General features: G+C 41.1%; 1 protein-coding gene across 1 annotated transcript in view; it reads right to left on the minus strand.

Annotated features, from left to right (window-relative positions):
- Positions 1–18268, minus strand: part of LOC139469605 (uncharacterized) — a 33605-nt gene extending 15337 nt beyond the window's left edge. The window contains exon 1 of the mRNA XM_071251816.1: positions 17783–18268. Within this exon, the coding sequence (XP_071107917.1) occupies positions 17783–17978 (196 nt within the window). The 5' untranslated portion in view covers positions 17979–18268. The remainder of the gene's footprint in view (positions 1–17782) is intronic.
- Between the last annotated feature and the right edge of the window lie 6075 nt (positions 18269–24343).

Below are 24343 nucleotides of genomic sequence, written 5' to 3' on the forward strand. Positions count from 1 at the left end.
GTGAAGTTCGCAGTCATCACGTAATTCTCAGATTTTCAAATGTAGCTTTGGAAACACATTCTAACATATGCTCGAACAATTACCCACTTCTTACTTCATATTTCCTTTTAATATTCTAAATGCTGGTAGAACGTCCGTCAGGAGAGCGGTAGGTCCGGGGTTCGATCCCCGGCCGCGCCATACAAAAATAAGTAAAAAAGATAGTACTTGTTTCCCTGTACGGCATTAAGGGGCTAATACAAGAACAGGTCGGCTCAAAGTCAGTGTACAGTGTGTTAGCACTATAAAGTCGACATAAGTCCGTACAAGCAGCCACACACACACGTGCATGGACGTCGCTATCAATGTAAGTGCAATAATCTTGGATGCGACGTTAAACCCAATTTTACCTCACCTCACCAAATGCTGGAAATAATATCGGATTCCTGATTTTTTTTCTGACGACACACATCTGTCTTTGTTTACAAAGCGGCACACTCATATTGAAAAAACAGAAACCGAAATCGATTATTTAATGACATATGTTGAAATATTCCTTTGAATACAGTTTTAAACGCTTTCCTAGCTTCTGTGTATCATTTGATATGACCTCGTTCCCGAGACCATCTGGAGAAACACACAGTGTTCCTATACCATCTTTTCAGCGTGTATCGATGATAAAACAGACATTTACCAAAATGAGATAAATGTCATGATATTTCCAAACGATACATCATGGAAATTCGGAACAAAAAATATAGTGTGCTTTTTAGGTGTTTTTTTCTTTTTGCAATTTGTTCAAACTAAACAGTGAAATGGTGGGTTTGACTATTTAAAAAAACTCTTTCATCCCCCAGTTGATATAAACATGATCCATGAAGATAATTCACAGAACTGCTGCAGAATGATGTCTGCTACAGGACGGACTGAGAATAAGATCCATTCTAAATCCCCATCTTCATTTTGTGGACGGAGGATAATATTGTGGCTACCAATACCAAATGTTTCTATGATCATCGGATTCCTTGGTCAAGGCGTTACACCAGCAGGATGGTTTTATGAAAATGGGTTTCAGAACGCGGACTTTATCTGATGAGTACGGGAACCCTTTCTTACATTCATACCTTCAAAATATCTCCTGTCAAAATAATTACCGCATGAAAAAGCCCACCGCGTAGTGAAGGTGCAATTCATGTTTACGTACCACCGGGACGCTATGAGATCACTCTTCAAAGCATTTGGGCCACATCCATGTCATACATTCCCCATGCCCCGAACACTGGCGAATGTCAAGAAGAATAATCATTCCAATTATTGATTTACATACAGCGATATCTTCATGTGAACTTTTGGCGGACGCTTTCAAGTTGAAAGCAGATGAGTAAAGTCCAATCATGCGGAATAGTTGTTGTAGTTCCAGGCGTCAAAACACGAGACATGCGAGCGTGAGTCACGAACTAACGTGCCCATTCTGTCAGCTGATTGCAATCAACAGCCACGTGCATGCAGCATGCGCTTGTATATTTCGGGTGGCGGCTGGTGTACGGCTGACGTGCGAGGTGAAAAGCTAATGCATTTCATGCATGATTTCCACAACTACTGTCACTGATATAAAACTGTGAAATGATTTGTCTAATTGTGTAGGTTTCGTGCATGCTAACTTGTTCATGGCAGCGTCACGAAAGGTGAGTATGCATGCATTTCACACGTCATGTGCCTATAATTCATTATGGCTCGATAGTAGCTTTTTACACGTGTTGTAGAATATGGGCTCACACACAACGAACACCGCCTTTAGCTTACCACTGTGAGTGTGTTATTATTTCTTATGCTGCATCAACAATTTTGCAGCTTTTTGCAGCGAGAAATGCCTACAGTCTTTCTCTTTCGTGCCGCAGTTTACCATAAATACCCCACTCAGACACAGTACACAGACTCCGAGTCGACCAGTTCTTGTTTTTGCCCCTTAATGCCGAGCGCCAGACATGGTAAAACAAGTACCATCTTTTAACGTCTTTAGGTAGACGCGACTGGGGATCGAACCCCGGACCTTCCGCTCTACGGGTGGCGGTCCATTCATGGTAATACTAGTGTTAGAGCGACTACTTTGTCATATGCATATGAGCTAGATTTTGGAGGAAAAACACAAATATTTAGCAATTCGGTGCAATCATGTGCCAACAAACCAAACATCACACCAGATTAGTGTCATCGATATGTCATGTAATCCAGTTTTCGATATATTGATCATCTACCAACGCCGTGAGCGAGTGAGTGAGTGGATGTGTGTTTGTGCAGATTTCCAACTTTATCATGGCGACGGATAACAAGCAGGAATGTCACATATTCGTCCTGACAATCACACCATTTAATCACGAGGCTAGCCAACCCACAGTTCGATTCCGGCAGGTGTAGCGTTTGCACCCACTGTACATTGTAAGCAGAACTACTGACTTAACTCAAACCATTATGCCAAATGTACGCACAATTAAAAATACATCAGCGGCTTGATAACAATGGAATCGGTTCCTGACTGTCGCTGGTGTCAACGATCCACAGACACTAGATACAAAATTAACCAGGTCACGCACGTTACCATATATCAGACCATCATTATAATCGCACAGTCTATCATGATAATGTCGACGCGTCCAATCCCGCAATCCCCACACGATGAAATCAAGGTAGATGGTTTGTGTTTCACGGTTGACAGAGCCAGGGCTGATTACATATTCGCATATCTGATATATTAAGTCACGGAATCTATTCAAGTTGGGAATGTCCTCGACATCACAAGTGTTGGGTAATATTATGATAATATCTACTGGGTGAGTTCCAACACTGATTGTTAAGGGTATTACCCGTGACAGGTAATGTCATTGTTTAGTGGATAGTACACGTGCTAGGTAAGGTCATTGTTTGGTGGATGGTACACGTGATAGGTAATGTCATTGTTTGGTGGATAGTACACGTGATAGGTAAGGTCATTGTTTAGTGGATGGTACACGTGATAGGTAATGTCATTGTTTGGTGGATAGTACACGCTATAGGTAAGGTCATTGTTTGGTGGATGGTACACGTGATAGGTAATGTCATTGTTTGGTGGATAGTACCCGTGATAGGTAATGTCATTGTTTGGTGGATGGTACACGTGATAGGTAATGTCATTGTTTAGTGGATGGTACACGTGATAGGTAAGGTCATTGTTTGGTGGATTGTACACGTGATAGGTAAGGTCATTGTTTAGTGGTTGGTACACGTGATAGGTAAGGTCATTGTTTTGTGGATGGTACACGTGATAGGTAATGTCATTGTTTGGTGGATAGTACCCGTGATAGGTAAGGTCATTGTTTGGTGGATGGTACACGTGATAGGTAATGTCATTGTTTAGTGGATGGTACACGTGATAGGTAAGGTCATTGTTTGGTGGATTGTACACGTGATAGGTAATGTCATTGTTTGGTGGATGGTACACGTGATAGGTAATGTCATTGTTTAGTGGATAGTACACGTGATAGGTAAGGTCATTGTTTAGTGGATAGTACACGTGCTAGGTAAGGTCATTGTTTGGTGGATGGTACACGTGATAGGTAATGTCATTGTTTAGTGGATGGTACACGTGATAGGTAATGTCATTGTTTGGTGGATTGTACACGTGATAGGTAATGTCATTGTTTGGTGGATGGTACACGTGATAGGTAATGTCATTGTTTAGTGGATAGTACACGTGATAGGTAAGGTCATTGTTTAGTGGATAGTACACGTGGTAGGTAAGGTCATTGTTTGGTGGTTGGTACACGTGATAGGTAATGTCATTGTTTGGTGGATTGTACACGTGATAGGTAATGTCATTGTTTGGTGGATGGTACACGTGATAGGTAATGTCATTGTTTGGTGGATGGTACACGTGATAGGTAATGTCATTGTTTAGTGGATGGTACACGTGATAGGTAATGTCATTGTTTGGTGGATTGTACACGTGATAGGTAAGGTCATTGTTTAGTGGTTGGTACACGTGATAGGTAAGGTCATTGTTTGGTGGATGGTACACGTGATAGGTAAGGTCATTGTTTGGTGGATTGTACACGTGATAGGTAAGGTCATTGTTTAGTGGTTGGTACACGTGCTAGGTAAGGTCATTGTTTGGTGGATGGTACACGTGATAGGTAAGGTTATTGTTTGGTGGATGGTACACGTGGTAGGTAAGGTTATTGTTTGGTGGATAGTACACGTGGTAGGTAATGTCATTGTTTGGAGGATAGTACACGTGGTAGGTAAGGTCATTGTTTGGTGGATTGTACACGTGATAGGTAATGTCATTGTTTAGTGGATAGTACACGTGATAGGTAAGGTCATTGTTTAGTGGATAGTACACGTGGTAGGTAAGGTCATTGTTTGGTGGTTGGTACACGTGATAGGTAATGTCATTGTTTGGTGGATGGTACACGTGATAGGTAATGTCATTGTTTGGTGGATAGTACACGTGATAGGTAATGTCATTGTTTGGTGGATGGTACACGTGATAGGTAATGTCATTGTTTGGTGGATAGTACACGTGATAGGTAAGGTCATTGTTTGGTGGATGGTACACGTGATAGGTAATGTCATTGTTTGGTGGATGGTACACGTGATAGGTAAGGTCATTGTTTGGTGGATGGTATACGTGATAGGTAAGGTCATTGTTTGGTGGATGGTACACGTGATAGGTAATGTCATTGTTTGGTGGATGGTACACGTGATAGATAATGTCATTGTTAGGAGGGTAGTACAAGTGATAGGTAATGTCATAGTATAAGTTGAGTGAGTATGGTTTTACGCCGCCTTTAGCAATTTTGAAGCAATATTCCAGCACTCTCCCAGCAATATCACGCCGGGGGACACCAAAAATGGGGTTCACATATTATACCCATGTAGGGAATCGAACCCGGGTCTTCGGCGTGACAAGCGAACGCTTTAACCACTAGGCTACCCATTGTTTGGACAATGATTGGTGGAGGATAGTACACGTCATAAGTTACGTCAATGTTGGAGGATGTCTCAGTTCATGATCAACGTCATTGTTTGGACGTTGTTCCAGGTTAAAAGGTAACGTCTCCGTGGAAGATTGTCGCGTCAGGTTATGAATAATGTCATTGGGTGGAGGATGGTTAGGTCATAAGTTACGTCATTATTTGAAGGATGTTTCATGTTAAAAGTAACGTCATTGTTGGACGATCACTGTACTATAACGTCTTTGTTTGCGGACAGTAATATGACGTCAATGTTTGGAGGATGGTATTGGTCTAACAAATTGTAAGACTTATTATTTTGAATGAGATAAAGGCAAGCCCTCTCAACCGTGAGTACGAAACACCGCGGATAAGAGAGACATAACAAGCATGTATTGCGTTTCTTTAGAACAATTGGGTTAAATATTAACGTGTCTTAATATAAATATTCAAAGGTTAGGTTAAAAGGGAAAGAGCGTGTTTACATACATATCGAGTGATGATATCCCATTATAACGATCAATACGCAGACAACCTTACGCGTTTTCCTACCTCGTTATAGGACAAGCACCTGTCCAGATCACTTTAGTATTGTTAGTTGCATCATGATGTCTCTCAGCTCGGATTTCTCGCTGGCTGATCAGGCAAGAGAATTGAATATTTGCTCTTGGAGATAAAAGCTTCCACTAATAAACATTGGTTATGTGTTTGATGGCAGATAAAATGGGTCGCTGACAAGGGTGTTGTTTCCTGAACCCAGAGTGCTCACTCTATCGTCAATTTCATTCTTCTATTCATTGCCGATGACTCAGAGATGACAGACGTCTCGTGTCAATTGCAAACCAATTTCACATCCCATGCGGACAGGTTGCTCAAGCCTCGTAGTAATCCTAGACGAACCACGTTTTGACATTAGTGCGTAAGTGACAAAACACGGGTATGCTTGTTTTTTCAATCTTTTGCCATTTATCTTCAGAAACGGGCGACCTAGTGATCACGTGTGTAGGCGAATATACAAATATCTGAAATGGACAGTTTTTGTGTGGAAATTGACATAGTTTTTAATCAGTTTCACTTGATGGCAATTTCGAATTAAATCAGTTAACGCGTGATTGCTTCGTGTTTGATAATGCTCTTTTGAAATGAAAAAAGGAAGCCATTGTATTAAATAGGTTACATCCCAATGTCTGCCTGTGATCGGTGCTAATGGGACCGGGAAACTAGGACGAGATTTGTGTTTGAACGACAGCGGTCTTAAACCTGACAGGTGACGGATGCAACTCAAACTCAGAATGTCCTTTAAGGGCATGTCATTAGTCATCAGAAGCGAAGCAAAACCATTTGCATAATTCATATCATCTGTAATCAGATTAGGAATGATATCAATACGATCGGGCATGCGCGGAGTTAGCTTGCGAGTATGCATCGACATCATACGGGATTTCAAAGTAACAGAATTTTGCCAGATCAACGAATGAATTTCAAGTAGGTATTTTTTTATCGGCGTCACACATTTTTGAAGCTGTAGTGGTATTGGTGGTGAAAGTAGACCATGGGTATTTGTTGTAAAATATACATTTATATGGCAATGTTTGAAAACAAGAAGGTGATTTTAAAATTATGATGCTGATCTTAATTTATGTTATATCAAATTTAGGTCAATGTTTGCACAAACAAAACTGGAATAAAATCAACTATATACTGATGGTAAAAAGTTACCTAACTAGACACTTGTCACTTTTCATCGTCTTGTGACGTACAAGTAACGATACATTTACGATATTATCATCCTAGTTATGCCGATACGATATACTTACGATACCTGAAGATTCTGCACTAAAGGCTTGAGACCCGGGTATGTGCACATGAGAAAACAGTATTGCACGATGTACTGCTATTTCAAATTAAATGTGCTCCGTACATCAGTGTAAACCCATAATGTACTATCCTTGAGTGAGTGTGTTGGGTTTAACAGCGCTTCTAACAGTATTCCAGTTATAGCGCGGCGTGTCAGGTTAATGTGGGAGGAAAGCCCGAAGTGATGCAGGTCTCTGACGTTTACCACTTCGATGAAACCCATGAGCATGGGTATGGTGTTGACAAACCTAGAAACATAATCGGGGCGAACCGGGATTCGAACCCACAATCATAGGTTTCTGGCGTGCCCAAGGGACGCGGCGCCTCAGCTGACTGGGCCACCCGTTCCCCCGGTATGTGTGCGGATTGATGCCGGTTTTATAGTGTTAACCCACTCACATGCCGTGCGAAAAATTGAGCAGCGGTTTCTCGTAGGATTTATGCACTCTTTTCCATACTACCATGTCGCAGTTCAACACTGATACCCCACTCAGACACAGTGTACTCCATCTGTGACGAAAAGTCATTGTTTTAGCCCCATTATGTCGAGCAGGGTAAAAAAAGTACCATCTTTTGATGTCTTTTGGTATGACGCGGCCGTGGATCGAACCATCGACCTTCCGCTCTCCGGGCGACGGTCTCGCTACTTGACCACGAAAACGGTCTCGGAATATAGATTAATATATGTATCGTTATCCCGACGCTCATTATATGAGTCGATCTAAAACAACCAATACATCAAATAATCCTGAACAAAATACATCCTACAACCTAACGCCACTAATGGAATGTTTTGGTCATCAAAGGGAGATAACTGGATAGGTTAAACCTCAAATGAACCACTACGAAAACTGACGAAGTGACAAGCATACTGCTACCGTCACAGTACCACGTGTCCCATTGCAATTGCAGTGTAGAATAATGAACCATTCCAAAAACGCCAAGCAAGGATTTCTCTGAACTAGATGTGATACGAAGACGTCTGAGCGAGGTCGGTCCTACTTTAAGTCAGTCCAAGAGATGAGACACAACCCCCCACGGAGACGGCGAGCTCCCACTGTGCTGAAATTACATTTCAGAATACATCATTTTTCGTGTAAAATCGATCATCAATGTTCTCTTGGGATGTAACGGAAGAGGTCGACGCCAAAATAAATTTGACCAGTTACTCTGCGAGTAAATTGAAGTTAGCAGTGAAATCTCCCGTGACTTGTCACATGGACGAGATTTGGCCGAAAACGAGGCTATTATGTAGGAAGAATATGCTCTGCTTATTTATAAATTGCAGATTTTTAGATAAAGTACGCAAAAAAGACGAATTGAGATTTGGTATTGATTTTCGTTAGGGGAAATATGATTTAGAATGTGAAGTTTTACATAATTTTATAAAAGAATGATGAATCGACCGTTGATGACGTTAGGATACATTTCAAAGAATTTGTGCATTTTACATAAATAGGACTGTTGATATTTTAGTGCAAGGCAAATAATTAGCCAAGTATATCGTGGTTTTCTCCCTTAAGGTTTGTGTAATGTGTAATATAGAGTGTGAGTGAGTATAGTTTTACGACGTCTTTAACAATTCTCAAGCAATATCGCGGCGGGTAAAACAGGGTGTGTTAAGGAAAGGCTTTATCAAACCTTGAGCAAAATTGAAAAGAATTTAGGGCAGGTTGGCTGAAGAAAATACATATTGACTTGGTGTTCTATTTCCATGCTTCTGTCAGAATGCCTATATAGCCGTTAAATCATCGCGACGTGGATAGATTCCTTTAATAGGGAAGACCGTCGGCACAATGATCTGCTCTATCGTGGCTACTAGGACATACAGTCAACCAGATGGCAGTTGGTCGCTCATCTTCCCGAGAGTTAACTGACTTTAAAAGTCCAGTTTCCACACTTGCCGAACAAGGCTGGAATTCCTGGGCTCGATCGTAGCGCCACCAGTGGCTGTTAGAGTCATGTCTCTTCTATGCCTTTCCTATGGACCAATTGCATTCCACCTCTCGTGTGACTTGCATTTGTTTCAAACAAAATGGCGGCGACAAGATAAGACGATCTGATCGACAATCAAGATCTATATTATGATAAAACGGGTCTTACATCGCGAAGTGCATCAAATCATGTGAGCACCTTGTTAAAAACTTGAACAGATTAGAAAAATATCTGTTGACAACGAGTTGGCGGTGCACATGCTTTGCAAATCCTGCAATCGACCGAAATCTGCATAACAGTTTACGAACCGGATTTCGATTTCGGTTCGCGATTTATGACTATGCATAGACTCGTCAGTCCAGCCAAAATGTAACTCCATAATACCACCCTACTTCGGCAAGGGTGGAAAATGGACTTTTAAAGTCAGTTAACTCCCTTGCCTCGGGAAGATGTTGGTCGCTCAAAGGCATCATGACCCTTCCTTCGGTATACCGGGATATTATTCAAACAGATGACAGTTGGCCTCAAGACGCAACACCCACCCTTCAACCTCGGTGAATTCAGAACATCAGACAGCAGTCTCTCCAGGTTATTTTTCAATCAGTTTTCGGAATGCAAGGTCTGCAAGACAGTGGGTGGTGCCGGAATGCGTGGTTTAGTATGGGTTTACGTCACTAGTAGCAATATTCAAGGATTATTACTACGGATACATAACAAATAAGCTTCACATATTGTACATATGTGGGGGCCGAACCCAGCTCTTCGGGGTAACGAGCGAAAGCTTTAACCTCTAGACTACCCCACCCCCCTATGCTGCCAGAAGTGACTCTATACGAATTAAGGATTCACTGCGGCCACCGATCCTCAAACGAGTCTCCTATTATGAGAATGGCGCAACGCATCGTCAAACTACATCATCCAACATCTCACAGGATTATAAAAAAAAACAAATCAATGCGTTTTTATTTTACGATCAAACAAGTTGACAAACATATAAACATGTATGTATCACCTTCACACAGACACGCTTATTTGATTGAAATGGAACCCTTTATTCCAATAGCCTTTGTTGTACTCTTGTACGTAGCATACTCTCACAGTGTTGCATATCAAGAACGTCGGCCAAATAAATATCGATTAGTGGCAAATCTTTGACTTTAGTAGGCTCAGCGACTCTCATCTGTCAGATTTAAAATAAATACACCGAACCTTGACTGGGAGACAAATGTAAAGACAATCGATCTTTGCCTTTTTTTTTAAAGATTACAAGCCTTCAAACTTACTCCCAAGCTTTACGTGTCAATTTCACTCAAACGTATTGCAGTTCACGCCACAATATCTCATATCAAACGCTCTTTCCTTGGGAATCTAAAAGGTTGTTTATTTCAATTAGAACATAAATGCGCTCGGCAGTAGTTTCTGAATGTCGAATGTTGAAACTGGCATAAATGCAGAAACATGTCTGATAGTTCTTGTTGGGAGGTATCCGCAATAGCGGGTACGTAAGCAGCAATAAAATCGAGAGTTATGTCCCTTTATGGAATGCGGAAGTAAATGAGTGTTGGCGAGTCGCCAACTTGTTGTTTAGCCTATGGTGTTTAACCTATGTTGGTGAGAAAACATAAGAATCCCACCGACGTCATATTCAAGAAGCAAGTCTTAATTACGGCGTCATCATAAGTCATCAACTCATAGCGTTATAGATCTGTTTAAAATAACTGAGTGTACTTAACACTTAAGACATGAGACACGCTTGATCTGTGATATTCAATATTTCTTCGTTGCATTCAAAAGAATATTATTACAATCGGTGATACAACAAACGATACCGGATCATGATAAAAGTTCATTCTACTAAAGGTATACATTCTTTCTTAAGTGTATGCCATCGATATAAATGTACTATCCACGCTCAGGAGGCATTTCGAGTATTTCACGTGCGTCTGTGTGTTCGTTAACGTGCGAGCGTGTTAGTTGTTAACGACGCATCAACAACATTTCAGCCAGATGACGTCTGGACCTGACAAACCAGTGACTGATATTATGAGCGACCCACAATCTACGCCGTCCAGTTACGCTATCAACCAAGTCATGATCTATTCAGACAAACGCCTCTTACATCCAGCATAGGATGCAAGGGGTCAATTCAAACCCGGTATCCCTGCGGGTTCCTATGTAATCGTTTTTACGACCAGCAAAGCAGAGTTGGGAACACATCCTACCCTGGGTCTCCAAGAAGTTGACCTCATTGTACCCAGTTTACAAGTTCAATTAGACAAAAGCCTTTGGGAACACATCCCCCCCCCCCCCCCCCCCCCCGGCGGTAGGTAACCAGGTAACCGTGCTGCGATCATGTGTGAGTGAACAAGTAAGGACATAACTTGGCAACATACGCATGAATTACGAGGCAGAGTGCTTTCAAGAATTACTGAGTTTAATTTGTCAACTCCATGCATGTTTCCATCAAAAGACTGATAGTTTAACACGTTCAAGAAAATAATTGCATTTTGTTAATATGTGCAGCTCAAATATCTCGAGATAATGTTTGTTACGGAGTCCATATGCCATGCTGGTCCATTTGGCTCCGACATACATCAAGACGGTTCGAATGACACTACGCTAAAAATAGCTTCCAATCAAATTACGCTGTCACTTCCTGATTGAAACAAACGGCGATGTCATCAGAACTCAACTCGCTTTGTTGCATACTGTTTCAAATACAACTTGGAATGCCTGAGTGAGTCTGGATTAACGCCGCTTTTAGCAAAGTTCAAGCAATGTCACGATGGAGACACCAGAAATGGGCTTCACAGATTGTACCCATGTTGGAAATCGAACCCGGGTGTTCGGCGTGACGAGCCATTGCTTCATCCCAGGGATGCCTCGTGGCACAAAGACTTCCCTGCATTTGAATATTTAGGAAACCATTTGTTTCTAGCAAATACCTAATTCATAAGTCTTCTGGTTAGATTGAGTGTATTGAGGGCTCGCTCGTTAGAGGCCTCAGTTTAGAAATTAGATATGACGAACTCACGTTTAGAAGAGTTCGTTTGTTTGTTGTTTAACGACGCATTCAGCATTATTCCAGCTATATCATGGCAGTCAGTAAATAATCGAGTCTGGACCAGACAATCCAGTGATTGACACCATGAGCATCAATCTACGCAATGGGGAATCGATGACATGCATCAGCCAGACATGCTCGCTGACTTGGTTGATGCATGTCATCGATCCCAATTGCGTGGATCGATGCTCATGGTATCAATTACTGGATTGTCTGGTCCAGACCCGAGTATTTACAGACCGCCGTCATATAGCTGGAATATTACTGAGTGCGGCGTTAAACAACCAACCAACCAAATCTTACAACAAACTAGAAAAAGACTGAGAAAGGAATACCGATGAACACATAAATGTCAGGTTCATGTACATTTATACACAAACATAAATCACAAGGCACAGCGCTACTATAACACCTGCTGGGAGCGTTTCACTTATGTTCTTCTCTCAACATGTGTGGAATAATACATGGCTGTACGTGTCAATTAACATGTCGCTTGTATCATAAATCATCATGTTCGCTGTCCCGTCAGTGGTAACAGATGAATGCTAAGGCCGTCCTGAGGTCGACGCACAAACCTGGTTGTTATTTCGGGGACACAAGTAGCCAAGTAGCCAACTCGCAACTCGCTGTGAGGACGTTCGTGGGTTCGAATCTCGATTCGCCCTGATTATGTTTCTGGGTCTGTCAGCACCATACCCGTGCTCGTGGGTTTCATCAAAATGGTAAATGTCTGAGACCTGCCTCACTTCGAGCTTTCCTCCCACATTAAGCTGACACGCCGTGATATAACTTGCAAACGGTTAAAAGCGACGTTTCCAACTCCCTCACTCACTTCGAGGACTATATACAGTGAACCCCCTTCAGCCCCGACGACGTATCCCGTGAATCGTTCGGAGTAACATATGTCCGTATTAACCTATGGGTGTTAAGGTGTACTCTATGTGAAAACTTACCAACATCAACAATCATGAGGAATCATTACAAAGAAATAAACAATATTAAGGATTATATGATTATGAACAATTTATGACAGTGCATTACGGTCGATTTGACGATGATTCACAATCAGAGAGCTCACATGCCACCCGATCCTCGCTAATCGGTTTCCGTGACAACCATGGGGTACTGAAGACACCTCGTCTGTCTCCCAGACCCAAGAGAATAATTTCAAAATGAATCCTACTCAAAGTAGAATGATTTGGTATAATATTTCTTTTTGAGTTACAGTAATCAGATACGCTACAATGCTTCGCTCACGTATTCCAAGAGCTAAGAAGTCTTGATGCTGATTGGCTGATTAGAAAGTTCACCTACTGCGACCACAGATCTTCAGGCCTGAAACGTAGCACTGTTCTGGGCTCCATTTGGATTTGATTTTATATTTTGCAAACAAATATTTTTTAAATAGGATAACGGTATTTCTGGGATTAAATGTTAGTATAGAGGACACCTTGTAATGGAGAATTTACACAGGGAAACTCCAAACTCCAGAGTTAGTACCCGAGTTGCAGTATTCCTGTCCTATTGCTAAACATATTAGAACGGTGAGTAACCCTACTCGTGGTTTTATTAACATTTCAATTAATAAAGTGGGCTGTGATTTACCACAGTGACCCTCAACAAATACCAGAGATGTTGACATTCATCGCAGATAGTTCAATGAAACGTAATATCATGATGAGGAGTGAGTGAGTATGGTTTTACGCCGCTTTGCAATATTCCAGCAATATCAGGGCGGGGGACACCAGAAATTGAGAGAGGAAGCACTGGATCTTCGGCGTGATGAGATAACGCTTTAATCACTAGGCTACCCCACAGCCTCGTTATAAGGAAAACACTGACATTCATTTCACAACGTTCAGCCCAACCTGTAGGAGTACTTAATCGCCGGACATTGACCTTCCTCGGGGGATAGTCTTGTTACTATCCACGTATCAAAGAAACGTAGAAGATGGGAAAATAGTTATCAGTGTCGTCAAAGCCTTTCGTTAGTTTTTCTCTAGTGATGAAGAACCTAGCCTGTCACCAGTCAATCCAGGGCATCAAGCTCGTCTCGCCCCTTGTCACACATCCAGTATTCTCCCTCGCTATCACTTACCCATAATGCCCGCTCATTATTCCCGGATTTTCTCACAACAAAGGAAATTGAACTAATAACAAGCAGAAAGCTGGTCATCTTGAACAGGCGACACCCGTAAACGGAGACATGTGGTTAGCGTAAGGATAAAGATCGCTGTAAGGATACCACTGCTCAGTTCACATCACACGAGTGCGACGAACAAAGGGATGTTTATTCTATATAGGCTGAAATTGACATGGCGTACTGAAATGTCTTCCTGTGGTTGTTGATTTCACACGTGACCTACCGCTGTAACGTCTTTGGAAAATGAATGTGTGAAAATGTTTGATAATTGTTTTAAATGAGTTTTACTTCATTTCTTAAAATAAATGATTGATTACTTATGATAATTTGCACGGTGGCGACGATGAAGTACAACCATAAGTATATAAACCTACTTTCTACGGGAACAGGTGAAAGGGCTCACGGACACTCTTGTCCACACAGACACATTTAAAAGTCAAAACGGCCACACACAAAGGTCATCCCCCCACCCCACCCCACATCTAAAGAAGAAGAGGTCAAAAGGGCCACAGACACCCTAGTCACATCTGCCATAGACAAGGAAGTTAACTTACTTTAAAAGTCCACTTTACTTTCTTGCCGAACTAGGCTGGAATTTCCAGGCTCGATCGTAGCGCCACCATTGGCTATTACGACTTATGTCCCTTATATGTTCCTCCTACTGACCAATCAGATTCCGGTTCACTTGCATTGGCTTCAAACAAAATGGCGGCGACCAGTCAAGACAATCTGATTGATAATCAAGATCTATAGTGTAATAAAACGAGTGTTACCTCGCGATGTTCATCAAATCAAGTGAGCACTTTGATCAAAAACATTAAAGAATTTATTTGTCGACGCCCAGTTGGCGGTACACATGCTTTGCAAATCCTGCTGTCAACAAAAATCTGCACGTTGAGTGAGTGAGTGAGTGATTTGGGTTCAACGCCGCTTTTAACAGTATTCCAGTCATATCGCGGCGTGTCAGCTTAATGCGGGAGGAAATCCCGAAGTGATGCAGGTCTTAGACGTTTATCACTCCGGTGAAACCCACGAGCACGGGTATGGTGCTGACAAACCTAGAAATATAATTGGGGTGAACCGGGATTCGAACCCACAATCATAGGTTTCTAGCGTGCCCAAGGGACGCAACTCTGCACAGCGAATCGCGGCGCCTGAGATGACTGGGCCACCCGTGCCCCCTCTGCACGTTGAAATCCATGTTGTTTACGAACTGGATGCCCAGTTCGTTGCGCGATTTTGATTAGATTATGCGTAAACTCGTTAGTTCAGCCAAAATGAAACCCCATAATTGCAGCCTAGTTCGGCAAGGCTGGAAACTGGACTTGTATAATCAGTTAACTCTCTTGCCTCGGGAAGATGCCCTTGTCACCACAATAAACAAAATTTAAAATGGCCACACTAAAAGGTTAAAACAGCTACATTAAAAGTTGGCGACAAACAAAAAACGAAAGAACTTTGACCAGTGCGTTTGTGGCCGTGCTCAGGTGTGGTAGGGCCTTTTTCTATAAACCCTTTCTACAACTTAGAACTTGACGCTCAGAATAATGTCAACACAAAATTCTAATGTCCTAAAGCAAACTCCGGGGTATAACCACCACTGTGATTTATTCCAACTGTGTCAACAGACACATCAGGGTATAACTGAAGGAACAGATTGAGAAGCAGGTTACACAACAGAAAAGACACTATCAATGACAAGGTTGTTGCAGTATCCGCCTCAAAGATCAGCTCGGAACGCCTACTAATTTCCTTCAATAGTCGCATCTCATCCTTATATTTACCATGTATATTGTATTTCTCCTTCTAATATCCCTCAACATATTTCACGTATGCCTGACCGATGAAGCGTTCGGCTGATCCTATACATGGATATATATATACTGAGGCAGTTTCGATGGCACTTTTTGTCCTTTTCCTTTTCAATGGGTTGTTTCTGAAGTCGTGACGCACGAGTGTAGCATATGCATATGTTGTGCAACATAATAAAACTTACCATTGTGTCGACAGGTTGTATAGTTTAGTGGGTCTGTGTGCCCGGTACACATGTGTAACATGGCTTGGTGTCTAATGAAATTCAGGGGCGATCGGGTAGCCTAGTAGTTAAAGCGTTCGCTTGTAACGCCGAAGACCCGGGTTCGATTCCCGACATGGGTACAATGTTTGAAGCCCATTTCTGGTGTCCCCCGCCGTGATATTGCTGGAATATTGCTAAAAGCGGCGTAAAACTATACTCACTCACTCACTCATGAAATTCAAAAGTCGTGGACATGTTGTTTTGCATATGAACTCAACTGTTTTATTAAATTACATGTTTTGACCAGTGTATTGATGTATTTTGTCCGATACATTGTCATTTCAATTTAATAATCTGATATGGTTTGACTTATACATTGATGTTTTCACTAATACACAATTATGTTTGACTAATACACTGTCATATTTTGTTTAATACATTATTATTTTGTTCTTATCCATTAACATGTTTTGTCAAATACGTTATGTGACCAAAACATTGACATGTGTGGTATAATACGTTATTATGTTTGTCTAATACATTGACACGTTTTGTCTAGTATATTATGTGACCAAATCATTGACATGTTTTGTCGGATACATTATTTGACCACAACATTAACATGTTTTGTCCAATTCAATATTATGTTTGGCTAATACATTGACATATTTCGTCCAATACATTATTGTTTGACAACTACATTGCCATATTTTGTCTGATAAATTATGTGACCAATACATTGACATGTAGTCCAATACATTATTGTTTCACTAATACATTGACGTATTTTGACTACAATATTATTATGTTTGACTGCTAACACATTTCCATGTTTTGTCCAATACAATGACACTTTTTGACTGATACATTAGCATGTTTGACTAATTACAATGATACGATTTGACTAACACATTGACATGTTTGCACTAATACATTGACATGTCATGTCAGGTGTGTTCAATACATTGACATTTTATTACCGTGTTTTGGGTGATATCTTTATGCTCTGATTCACATGCCAGTGTACATCTTAACGCATACCATTCGTGTTTTATTGCATGTTACGAAAATTAATGGATCAGTGCCTTCAATATTATCATAAATGGATACCTGCAGTGTTCTTTATTATAATGTGTGTTTGTGTATTTACATTTCTCCTTTGGCTAAAGGTTGATCTGGACATTACCCACAATCATAAACTCCCTTGCTTACAATACTCATACAGCGTGCCGTGATTGCGGTCATACCTTAAAATCCAATACTACAACATTGTCACGTCCAAGCACACCATTAGGTCACGTGCGTAGCAGAACACACACACCACGAAAACAAATCAATATCTATTCGTACAATCAACTACACCGTAACTAGAATCTATCAACTCCCTACTTAAGTACTAGTAACACACCCTCCACCATAAAATGTTGAATATGCGATGTCATCACGCCCTTGTGATTGCTTTGATATCTACCTGGTTGCCATGGCGACTCCGAAATGTACAAGGAAGGCATGCACGACTGTCAGTCAAACACGTGGTATTTTGTGTAGTAGAACGATATCACATTTGAATAAATACTTCTTATACCAGTATTGTTACATAAATAGACCCTATGTTGACGATTATGCACAGGTACACAGGCTGGAATATCTTATGAAAATAGGACTTGTCCGGTCGCGGAAGCATATCATAAACACACTCAGTGTCCTATATTCGACACATGACCTCATTTATTAATATTTTCAAAATGAAATGACCATGAGTGGTGACACTTTCTATGTAAATATACATATACACCTACCTTGGGGTATGCCAGGATAGCATTTTTTCCACAATCCATAATTATAGTTCCATTCTCGCTGCATAGTCTCGTTTAGGTTCGAATCGGCTTCAACAAAATACCAGTACTCGGTCAACACTCCGATAAGAGTCAGTGCCAGGGCCGCAAGGAGAAGAAACAGGACGAAAATAAGAAAACTGAACTGTCGGTTGGTCATTTTGAAACTGTATCGAGTGGGAAAGCTCTTGGGTTTTGTCGGATGTCGGTCAATTTCTTTCCCGAAGCTATGCCATCTGCTCGATGAACGCGCCACCGTTTCAACCTGTTCACGAGTAACCGGTTTGATGCTATTATTAGAATCCCATTCACCTTGCCGCTTGCGGGATGACGTCACAATCAGAACACGACAAGCCCTGGGGAAGCCCCGATCTCACTGTCAAGCTGATCTTAGATTAACGCAGTCTACATTATTGAATTAGTAATCTTTACTGACTGGCGTGGTTCGATAATGATTACACTGTGTAGATCTTACAGTCGGTGTTTACCAACAATAACATTTACCACGGCTTGTTGGGTGTGTACAGGGAAGGTATTAAAACTAAGCCAACGCCTTTCAACGGGAACAAATATACATATAATGTGACGTAATATGTTATTGTGGGGACTGATTTTGATCCGAGTGCACCATTAAACATGTTTAAATAATGTATATAGCAAGATTTATATGTATATAATGAAATACTTCCTTTAATCATAACATGGTGTATCCATTGACGTGAATATAAAAAATATATTAAAAAATAGATTTATATACTTATAAATGGCGCACTAATATTATTGTTTTATAGGGAGCAAAATACGTATACTGTCATATAATAGAGAGAGAGAGAGAGAGAGAGAGAGAGAGAGAGAGAGAGAGAGAGAGAGAGAGAGAGATTCGTTATTTCATCCAGAAGTTTATCCGAAGATTATACATAATTAATCAAAAGTATTCACACAAACTCATATTACCTGTACATATATACAATACAAGACAGTAGCACCAGTGTCATGCCATTCACACAGCACAAAAGGTTAGATCAGATGACATACTCAAGGTAAGGCTTTAGTGTAAGTATATAAGCAGAAAATATCAGTATAACAGATCCCCATGTAACTATATCAATACATTGTGAGAAGTGAGTATCAGCACCAAAGAAAAATCACAACACATCTTCTTCATCTTGTAATTCCAAATGGACATAGGTTTCAACATCAAGCAGATCAATTAAAGTTGAAAACAGTTCATTTCTTTCCTGCAGTAGAGCTTCACAATGTAATATGATGTGATTATCATGATCACGAGCAAGCTTGTTACACAATAAACAGTGCCTGGAAGTTTTGTTTCGTGATGAAACTCTAACACATTTTTTTTAACTTGACCTCTGTTCTGGGTACAGATATGCTAAGTGCCATAATATATGGTGAGTAGGCTTTGTGTGTATTAGCATGAAGCGTGAAAGACCTGTATCGACAGAAACTTTTCTGCGCCACATATTTTCTTCATATTCATGAATGGTTTTATTAACCAGTTGCTTCCAGTTTCTCTTTGTAGGAAATACACCACAGCTTACATATGTACAAAGGTTGTTTCGTAATTGCTCACTAATGTTAATGTTTTATAGGGAGCAAAATACGTATACTGTCATATAATATGCTTTAAACAATTTAATCTTCTAAAATGTTACCTTTCCCCCACACATAAGTCAGAGACAATAACAGGTGGTATAAACTGCCGGGCAAAAGAAAGTATAGTTTGAAAATTGAGGGGCACGGCTTGCCCAGTCGTCGAAGGCGCCGCAATTCGCTGTACAGAGTTGCGTCCCTTGGGCACGCCAGAAACCTTTGATTGTCGGTTCGAATCCCGGTTCGCCCCGATTATGTTTCTAGGTTTGTCAGCACCATACCCATGCTCGTGGGATTCACCGAAGTAGTAAACGTCTAAGACCTGCATCACTTGGGGCTTTCCTCCCACATTAAGTTGACACGCTGTGATATAACTGGCATACTGTTAAAAGCGGCGTTAAACACAACTCACTCAGTCATTTGAAAATTGGATTTGACCAAAAAGGCACAAACGTTACACACTTAAGGTCCAAAACACAGCTGTCATTACCCGTATCAAATACATCACCATTGAATAACCATTTCGTTTTTTGTTTCATTTATAGCCACCATCAACTGATATAATCAATACAAATAATTGTTTAAAATATAAAACGACAACACCAAAGAATAACCAGTCTCGATTATCTGCCGACTCCGATTACGTTGGGCGTGAAAGGCAAAATAGCAGTGAAATTTTTATGAATGGATCACTGAAAATCAGTGATGACGCCAGGTGTTCTCGAAAGACAGTCCACAATATGAATAGGCTAGGACATTCATGTACAGATTCTTCTTTTTTCCAGTAACACTTTCAGGTGTATTAGAGGAGTGATGCTATGGATTGTTTTAGAAATATGTATTTGATATGCGAGCGTCACGGAAACAAACAGCGATCACTAATGGCGATTACAGGGGGATGGTCGAGAGAGAATGTGTAGGTGTATGCAATGCGTGTGCATACGCTAGTGTATGTAAGTGAAGTGCGTAGATGAATATATAAATGACTGGATGTTGCCGCGCCCTCCCACATCTATTGTGTATGAACGTGTTGAGTAAGGTCGCCTCATAGCCCCAAAACACATCCGCCTCTCTCTCTCTCTCTCTCTCTCTCTCTCTCTCTCTCTCTCTCTCTCTCTCTCTCTCTCTCTCACACACACACAACGACACATACACACAATCATGGTTGCAATACTTTCATCAGTGGGAATTGCAAAGGCAAAAGGCGACATCTAAGTACTTAAGTGAAGAAGAAGATGACAAACGAGAGAGAACGTCTCATCCTTAGCCTGTTAACTTAACAGAATTATCAATAACAGTTTTATGGATGTGCTACATTATCGTTCAAACCTTTTTTCATAATTATTACCATGTCTATATCAACTTTACCAACGTCGGTTAGAATATACTCGCACCACACGCACAAAATAATTGTGTGATAATAATTGATGATAACAATAACCTCAACAATGCGGCCATCAGGTTGTGGGATCTCCTCAGTCCGCAATGAAGAGATGTCCGTACTTTCCCGTTCTTCTGCTTCCAGTTATTATGTAATGATGGGGAACATCGTACAGTCTGCAAAGAGAGACATTTCCTCCAGAAAAACCGCTTTACCCTTTGACCCCAAAACGTCTGGGTCATACATGTCATAGGTGGTTCTGTATATTCTATAGATTATCATGGAATTATTGAACCCGGGGTTTGTGGAATCTTTATTAATTTTGTAAAGAATTAGTATTAGTATGTAATACGATATCTTCCCGAGGCAGGCGTGTCCACTAGCCTATATCAAAGTCTAGTTTTCACCCTTGCCATTTCAAGTGAAAACAAGGCTTTGATATTGGCTAGTGGACACTGGTGCCTCGGGAAGATGACAAACGTCAAGTCGGGTATGTTCAACAAATTGAAACCATTTATTTAACGACGCTCCTGGTTTGGAAATAATTGCGAGGAAGACGTTTGAAGGTGAGGTTTTCCTTATTAATAGAATTGAGATAAATGATTTTAGAATAAATGGTTTACCTCAATAAATCAACCCGTCTAAAGAGATAACGGTAATTGTATATTTACGGTTATTGGTATATATGTTGTACACCTCTGGTAATAATGACATTTTTGGGTTTATCTGCAAACAAGGAATTAAAAACACACGACAGAAATAGCCAACAGTGGTCGTATTGACATTTAAGGTCCCTTAATACAACGGAGAGATCGTCTCAAAGCGTACGAATTATTGTCCTGTCAATGAATAATGATTTTACTGAATTTGTATTTTCAGCTCCCTGGGGAGGATATACAATGGGCCGTCCTTGTCACGGGAGATTTTAAAGGAAGTGAGGTGAGGTGAAATTGTGTTTAACGTCGCGTCAAAGATTATTGCACTTATATAGCGACGTGCATGCACGTGTGTGTGTGGCTGCTTGAACTAGTCCGGACTGATGCCGATTTATAGTGCTAGCACACTGAGATACCATGCCGCAGTTTAACATGAATACCCCACTCAGACACAGTATACTGACTCCGAGCCGACCAGTCCTTGTTTTAGCCCCTTAATGCCGAGCGCCAGACAGGGTAACAACAAGTACCATCTTTTAACGTCTTTTGGTATCACGCGGCCGGGGATCGAACCCCGGACCTTCTGCTCTCCGGGCGGACGCTCTACCTCTAGACCACGTTCAAAGGAAGTTAATCGATATTAATACGTTATTATTATCAACGTCTGACGCCGTTATGAACAATATTGAACCTATATCAATACGATCTGCAAATAAGCGAGTCTGATTATGCAAACCAGTGATTTAGTCACGTCGTACCAAGATGGTACTTGTTGTTACCCTGCCTGGTGCTCGGCAACACAACGATAATGGGAGTAACACAAGAACTGGTCGGTTCGGAGTCAGTATACTGTGTCCGAGTGATGCATTCATGTTAAACTGCGGCATGGTATCTCGGTAGGCTAGCAAAAAATATATCTGGACTAAGCAGCCACTACACACTCCATTTCTTATGATTGTGGAAAGTGTATATCCGCTTTTGTTTAGGTATTGTGAAATTGGGTATAACGTCACGTTCAAGATTTATGCATGTATATAGTAACGTGTATGCACGGGTGCGTACGCCTGTGCGTGCGCGTGTGTGGCTGCTTGTACAAGTCCGAACTAGTGCCAATTTTATAGTGCTTCCCCACTGAGATACCGTGTCGCGGTTTAACATGATTACCATATTCAGACACAGTATACTGTCACCGAGCCGACAAGTCCTTGTTTTAGCCTCTTAATGCCGAGCGCCAGGCAGGGTAACAAGGAGTACCATATTTTAATGTCTTTTGGATATTTATATCTTCGGCTTCTAGTAGACTCGCTACCACTGGACCACAGAGGCGGTCGCGTTTATTTAAGCATGACACAAAATGGCAATTAAACAGGTAAAATCAAAATGGGTGCTATAAAAGTGATATAATCTTGAACATGACGCCAACCCAATTTTAACCTCGTAAAATTACTCAAGTATTTTATAATTACACTTGTGGACATATTTTGCTGATAAAACCCAAGCTTGGTATTAAGCTTTGTGACTTCTCTGAATGCGTGTCATTGTGTCTCAAAGACATGGATTGTTGCTCATGCTTTTAGTCTCTGGTTTTCCATGTTGGGATTTGATTGTTTCCGGGCCGTTGTGACCCAGCTCGATTATTTGACCTGAGCAATTTAATACGTTCACCCACACTGTGACACTTGTGTTACCATGGTTATATAGAGGGGTCTACCACCAGGCCTCGAAACGACTTTCCCCTCTCACTGAACTTGTCACGCTGTAACTCACTCACTCACTCATTCACTCACCCTCACTCACTCACTCACTCACTCACTCACTCAAGTCATGTACACATTGACTCTTGAAGGCACCGTAGAGTCTTGCTCAGCCGTGCCAGCATGTAGGGTCGAGCACAAACTTCGCCCTGTCATTACCGTGCTCGTGGGTTTCTGCAAACCACGGGGCAGATCCATAGTTGGGGAATCTGTTCTGGTCCACGTTGGAACCGTAAATACCACTTTTACGTTTCTTTACATGATTTTCATGTCAAGCGCATGCGAGCAGCCAAGCTGGAACTCGGCGCCATATAAATAGATTGTTGTTATATAATATTACGTCGACGACCTGCGTCAATAAGTTTTTTTGTCATATTAAACGCCCTTGAAATACTTCCCAAAAGGACGTTGAACCCAACTAACTTATTCATTAAGACCATTTACTGAACAAAAAATGATTTTAGCTCTACCGCTATCGCGACTGCAGTATACACTGCCGGGCTAAAGAAAGTATACACAGTGACTTGAAAATTGGATTTGACAAAAAAATACGTCAAAATGTTACTTGACTGAAAACACTGCAAACTTATGGTCCTAAAGAAATCAATGATACCCGTATCAAATGCATCGCCATCGAATGACCATTCCTTGTTTGTTTCAATTTTAGCCATCACCAAACATGGGTGTACATTTTCTTGTTCCTGGCAGTTTATGTCGTACAGATACCAATCCCTTTGGTAACCAGGCTGCAGCAAGTATGCGAAAATGATGCTCAAAACTAAAAGACTGTTTTACTTCAAATTGAAACCCGTGAAGATTCAGGGTAGAATAGGTCTTCAGCAACCCATGCTTGCCGTAAAGGCGACTATGCTGTCGAAAGAGGCAACTAACGGGATCAGGTAGTCCGACTCGCATCTTGCGTGGATCGATGCTCATGGTGTCAATCACTAGATTGTCTGGTCCAGATTATTTACAGACCGCCGTCATATAGCTGGAATATTGCTGAGTGCGGCTTTAAACAAGAAATAAACAAACAAACAGACTTTCAATTATACCGGGGTATTAGTACCAGTTGTTTAATTCCAATACCTGTTTGCGCGGTTCTTTAGGGTGAGTGAGTGAGTTT

This window comes from Haliotis cracherodii, unplaced genomic scaffold, assembly GCF_022045235.1.
Source record: "Haliotis cracherodii isolate W230 unplaced genomic scaffold, xgHalCrac1.p SCAF_2, whole genome shotgun sequence".
NCBI lineage: Eukaryota > Metazoa > Mollusca > Gastropoda > Lepetellida > Haliotidae > Haliotis > Haliotis cracherodii.